At 50.4% G+C, this 6,167-nt stretch overlaps 1 protein-coding gene across 1 annotated transcript in view; it reads left to right on the forward strand.

Moving 5' to 3' along the window:
• Positions 1-6,046, forward strand: part of PNPLA3 (patatin-like phospholipase domain containing 3) — a 21,680-nt gene extending 15,634 nt beyond the window's left edge. The window contains exons 8-9 of the mRNA XM_011984065.1: positions 3,668-3,772; positions 5,134-6,046. Coding sequence (XP_011839455.1) covers positions 3,668-3,772; positions 5,134-5,362 — 334 coding nt within the window. The 3' untranslated portion in view covers positions 5,363-6,046. The remainder of the gene's footprint in view (positions 1-3,667; positions 3,773-5,133) is intronic.
• Positions 6,047-6,167: the final 121 nt, after the last annotated feature.

Genomic DNA, 6,167 nt, shown 5'->3' on the forward strand with positions numbered 1-6,167 from the left:
GAATGGTTGGAGCTTGGCTCAGCAGTCAGACTGCCCTTCTTCAAATCCTGGCTGCACTGTTTACCACAGCTGTGTGACTCCGGACGACTGAATCCACCTCTCTGCACTTCAGCTTCCCATCTAGAGAGATCACCTGGAGCAGAGGGTGGTCGGGAGACTCAGTCTGGTTACTGAGTCACCGTGCAGGAGTACCCATCCCATAGTAAGCATCCAGCTAGTGACGTTGATTTCTATTTTCGGGTAATAATGATGATAGTAAAATTAGAGACAGATAAAAGGTATGGGCTTTAGACCAGGGCACTGCAATTTCTAAGCTGTGTGACCTTAGGCAAGTTACTCGATTTCTCTGAGCCTCAGTGGTTTCATCTGCAATATATGGATAGGAAACCCAACCTCGGTGGGTTGTCTGACAGTGGAGGGCACTTGATTGAAAAAAAATTACCCTGGTCTGACTGAAAGAAAAAAATTGAGCTAATATAGGCATCAGGAAAGGGGCTGTATGCGCCTGCAGGGAGTCCAGGGAAGGGGGAACAAAGAGCCTGAAGGTGTGAGGAGGTGTGAGTGCTGACCTGTCTACTATGAAGAGGCTTCTGAGCCTCCTGTGGATGTGGCCGTGGACTTGGCAGTTTAACACCTGAGCTGTTAAAATAACCTCAGATTCTGTGTCCTTCAAGGGTTAGGATTCTGATTCCTGCCGAAATGCTTCTGAAAGGGAGGCAATGAGCCAGCCCATCCCCAGTTGCTTTTTAAGATCATCGGGAAGTTCCGTTCTTTCCGTTTGTCCCTGGACCACTCCTAGGCCTTCCGTGCCCCACCTCCATCTGGGTGTGTCCTAGGCTGTCCACCACACAGTTGTATCCTGCCGTCTCCCCTCCTGGGGCCACTGTGCCATCCATGGATCCATAGCTTCATTTTTCTTGGCGTTTCCCTGGTTATTCTGGAGCAGAGCCTCTAGTAAACTCCCAGGGAAGTAAACATTTGACTTTGTGTGTGTTGGTAAACATGTTTTTTTTCTATCCCATCTCAGTGATAGGTTGGCCATGTCTAGAATTGCAGGTTGAAAATCATTTCCTCTCAGAATATTGGTTAGTGAGAAGCCTGGGACTGAGACAGTCACATTCTCACTTCTTTGCAGGTAGGTGCTCTTAGGACTTTCTATCCCTTATAATCTGAAATGTCATATGTCTTGGTGTAACTCCTTATTTCATTTATTCAGCTGGACAAGTACTGGGGACCCCTTCAGTCAAAGCCTTCTCCAGCTCTGGGAAATTATTTTCTATTCTTATTTCTGTTTTTCCTTACCTTCCATTTGCTTTTTTCCTTTTCTTTTCTTTTCCTTTTTTTTTTTTTCTTTTGAGACAGGGTCTTACTCTGGTGCCCAGGCTGGAATGCAGTGACATGATCATGGTTCACTGCAGCCTGAACCTCCCAGGCTCAAGTGATCTTCCCACCTCAACGTTATAAGTAGCCGGGACTATAAATAAGCACACGTCACCACACCCAACAAATTTTTTAAAAAATTTTTGTAAGACGGGATCTTACTATGTTGCCCAGACTTTTTCTTCCTCTTCCTGGGGCTCTTATTAGGAAGATGTTTGACTTCCTGGGTTGGATTCCTGTCTCCGTGTCCGACTTTCTCTCTTTGCCATATTTTTTATCACTCTTTGTCTTTTTGCCTCTGCTCTGACAGATTTCCTCAAATTTTGTCTTCTAGTCCTATCCTACAGTTTTTACTTTCAGCAAATATAATTTAATCTCTAAGAGTACTCTCTTGTTCTCTGCTTGTTCTTTTTACTTAGCATTCTGTTCTTGTTTTATGGATGTAACATTCTCTTGGAATATTTGCTGTCCTCCGGATCATCCCTTCTCCATTTCTTCTTGGGCTAGTTTTTGTTTCTTCATCTTTTTTATGCTACTTATTCTCAGCATGTGCTTGTTGGGGTTTTTCCCATATAGCAACAGAGCACTTGGAGCTCAGGGTGAAAAGGGTAGGTGCATCACCTGGCAGAGCTCCCAGACAGTGACAGGCAGGCTACTGGAAGGATGTCTATCTGGGGGTGCTACTGCTTTCCTGGAAGCCCTTCCTTTCCCTGGAGGTGGTTGAGCTGTCGGATTTTGCCCTGGTGGTGAACACTGGCTCCCTGTGCTCTGCCTGTTTCATCGCCAGTCCCCTCCCCCTTCTGCCTCGAGTCCAGTAACCTGTTGAAATATCTTGCTCATTGGTGAGCCCCTGCTCCTTCCTCATTGCTCTTGCAGATTTATCACTTCTTGTAAGGCTGCGCTTGTTCTCGGGGATTTTCTTCGTGCCACACCATGGGAAACACGAGGTGGTTGCATGCTGCAGTCCTGAGCATTTATTTCACTCACGTCCTTACACGTAGATTTGTGTGGGTGTTTACTTTGTTTTTAGCAAATTAGTCTGGCATGTTCTTTGATCCTTTGTTTTTTTTTTTTTAGACTGAGTGTCACTCTGTCGTCCAGGCTGGAGTGCAATGGCGCAATCTTGGCTCACTGCAAGCTCTGCCTCCCGGGTTCACGCCATTCTCCTGCCTTAGCCTCCGGAGTAGCTGGGACTATGGGCGCCTGCCACCACACCCAGAGAATTTTTTTGTATTTGTTAGTAGAGACGGGGTTTCACCGTGTTAGCCAGGATGATCTCGATCTCCTGACCTCATGATCTGCCCATCTTGGCCTCCCAAAGTGCTGGGATTACAGGCGTGAGCTACCGCGTACAGCCTTTTTTTTTTTTTTTTTTTTTTGAGACGAAGTCTTGCTGTGTCCTCCAGGCTGGAGTGCGATGTCGCGATCTCAGCTCACTGCAACCTCCACCCCCTGGGCTCAAGAGATTCTCCTGCCTCAGCCTCTGGAGTAGCTGGGATTACAGGTGTGTGCCACCACACCTGGCTCGTTTTTCTATTTTTAATAGAGGTGGGGTTTGGCATGTTGGCCAGGCTAATCTTGAACTTCTGACCTCATGTTCTGCCTGCCTTGGCCTCCCAAAGTGCTGGGATTACAGGTGTGAGCCACCACGCCTGGCCCTGATTAATCTTTTAATGCCCAGTCCCTCCTTCAAAAGCCAGCTCCATTTTCCCACTGGCCTTCCTAGATTCCTTCTCCACTCCCCAGGATCAGCCTCCTCCTCCCCACCCCACTACTTCTGGCAGGGGGATGTCTGTGTTCAGGCATTTATCAGAGACCCTGAGGTGGGGGTCCTTTGTGTGTCTGGGGGATGGAGAGTCTAGAGGAGGTAGTGACCACACCTCTCCATGGTGCCCCTGCTGGGCTCACATGTGACCAAGCACAGCAAACCTTGAGGCAGGGGACGGTCTTGACCATGAGAGCCCTTGCAGCAGCTGCCATGGGCCTCAGCTCCTCTCCAAGCTGGGAAGAGCCCTGAAAAGCCAAGGTGTTTTTTTGTTTGTTTGTTTGTTTGTTTGTTTTTCCTTTATTTCAGTGTAAGTCCTTTGAGCTTTCTTGAACCAGAAGTGGCCTCATTTTGCTTTAGAGATTTCAGATGGGCTTATCCTTGTCCTGTTATCCCAGATCCACCTGCTGGGAAGTCATCAGATTGGAGATGATGTTGGCGGCTTTTGTAAACAAAGGGTGGTGTTGTAAGCTGTTGTGTCTGCCTATGTGTGTGTTTGTGTACTTGGTCTTATCTCTGCAGACTGGTGACATGGCTTCCGGATATGCCCGACGATGTCCAGTGGCTGCAGTGGGTGACCTCACAGGTCTTCACTCGAGCGCTGATGTGTCTGCTTCCCGCCTCCAGGTAAATACTTTGGCTGTGGGTGTGTGGGCCGGGCGGGCATCTCTCTCATCTGATGAGGCCTCACACGACGTTCTGGAAACAGCTGGCTGAACGTCAAGCAAGGAGCTTGCCCTAAGGTTTGGGGACACTGTCTCATGGGGGGCAGCTGAATCAGTCAGAGGTCCCAGTGCACCTCCTGAGAGCTGTCACCCAGGCCAACCTGCACCGGGGCCTGGGAAGCCTTCCCGTCGGATGAGTCTCTTTGAGTGCAGCGTTGATGGTGGAGGAGCAGAGAGGCTGCGGATAAGTAGGGAAAGGTGCTGCAGACAGAGTGGCCAGGGTGAGGGCCGGGGAGTGTCAGATAGCACTGTGATGCCTCCGGGAAGGAGCTCTGGTGCCCATGGCACAGGAAGGAGGTGGGGCCCTGGAGGGGCAGGGCTAGCAGAGCTCCTTGGAGCGTGTGGCTGGGTGCCTGGGAATGCAAGCTGCCTGTCCTCCACCCTCTGTTGTACTGAGTCACAGTCTCTGGGGTGAAGCCCAGCAGTCTGCGTCGACAGGCCCCAGGGGATGCCGCTACTTCCTGAATTCTGAAAACTGAGCTGGAGCTCAGGGCCTGGCTCCTGTTACCAGGGTTGGGCGTTATCCTGAAAATCATAGGCCTTAGTTTCCTCACTTGGCCAACAGGGGCAATCGCTGTTCCCTCACTGGGTTTCCGTGAGCTTCTGAGAGCCCATAGCATGGTACTTGGCACATGCTGGGCATCAGAAGGTATGGCCTCTTTTGCTATTGTTGTTATTATTGGTAGACACAGAAGGATTTAAAAGTAGGGGAATGTGAAGATCTGATTGGCTAGGGAAGAGGGCAGTAGTGGCCAAGTAGAGGATGGATCCTGGGCCCTGGCTGGCAGCAGGCAGCAAGGGGGGCTGCCAGGGTCCAGGCAGGGATGATCTGTAGACTGAGAGGCTTTCTTAGGCTCTCGGACAGGAGGAGGTATTGGTTCCAAGCCCAAGGAGTAGGGGCAGCCCTGGTGACTGGTGGTCAGTGGTGCCAGGGGGTTGTAGGGCACCCTGGGGGGCAAGCAGGTTTGTGTGGAGGAAACCGATAGGCCCCTTCAGGGATTCGTTGGTGGGTGACACCTATGGGAGGGGTCCACCAGTGGGAGGGGTCCAGGTAGCTGGGAGGGCCACAGGCTTAGAAGACCTAGATGGTGACATCAGTCCAGCACTGAGGGCTGGAAGAAGCTGTGTCTCTGGCTGTGGCTGCATTCCCAGAGTGTGTGTGATGGTGCCTCGACTGGCCGGCAGTGTGGGTCCATCGTAGCCCAGACTGCACACTATAGCAGTGGGAATGGCCGCTAAGCCAACTTTCTCCATGTGTTTCAGGTCCCAAATGCCAGTGAGCAGCGAACAGGCCTCCCCATGCAAACCGGAGCAGGACTGGCACTGCTGGACTCCCTGCTCCTCCGAGGACTGTCCTGCAGAGGCCAAAGCAGAGGCCACCCCACGGTCCATGCTCAGGTCCAGCCTGAATTTCTTCTGGGGCAATAAAGTACCTGCTGGTGCTGAGGGGCTCTCCACCTTTCCCAGTTTTTCACTGGAGAAGAGTTTGTGAGTCATTTGAGGAGGCGAGTCTAGGAGATTCTTTCAGAGGTGCTAAAGCTTCCCATCTTTGTGCAGCTACCTCCACATCGCCGTGTAGTGACCCCTGCCTATGACGTGGAGGATCCCAGCCTCTGAGCTGAGTTGGTTTTATGAAAAGCTAGGAAGCAATCTTTGGTCTGTGCAGCAGTCCAGCACTTAAGTCTAATACGTCAGCATGCGTTAGTTCAGCTGGTTGGGAAATGACACCAGGAAGCCTAGCACAGAGGGTCCCTTACTGACTATTTCATGGTCCTATTAATGGTCAGACTGTTCCAGTGTGAGGTTCTTAGAATGACTAGTGTTTGGATGGGTGGGGGCATTGTGGTGGGGGGTGGGCTGGTCTATGTGTGATCTTGTGGGGTGGAAGGAAGAGAATAGCACGATCCCACCTCCCCATGCCGTGGGAAGGGGTGCACTTGGTTCCCAAGAAGGACACTGCCTGTCAGGTGGCCTGCAAATATAATAACCTTGACAACTAAAAACCTCTCCATGGGGGTGGGGGATACCAAGATGATAACCGATTTACATTTTAGAGCACCTTTTTCACCTAACTAAAATAATGTTTAAAGAGTTTTATATAAGAATGTAAGGAAGAGTTGTTATCTGTTGAATTTTGTATTATATGAATCAGTGAGATGTTAATAGAATAAGCCTTTAAAAAGAAAAAAAAATTCAGCCGGGCGCTGTGGCACACGCCTGTAATCCCAGCACTTTGGAAGGCTGAGGTGGGCAGATTACCTGACGTCAGGAGTTCAGGACCAGTCTGGCCAACATGG

This window comes from Mandrillus leucophaeus, unplaced genomic scaffold, assembly GCF_000951045.1.
Source record: "Mandrillus leucophaeus isolate KB7577 unplaced genomic scaffold, Mleu.le_1.0 Scaffold26, whole genome shotgun sequence".
In the NCBI taxonomy this organism is placed as follows: Eukaryota; Metazoa; Chordata; class Mammalia; order Primates; family Cercopithecidae; genus Mandrillus; species Mandrillus leucophaeus.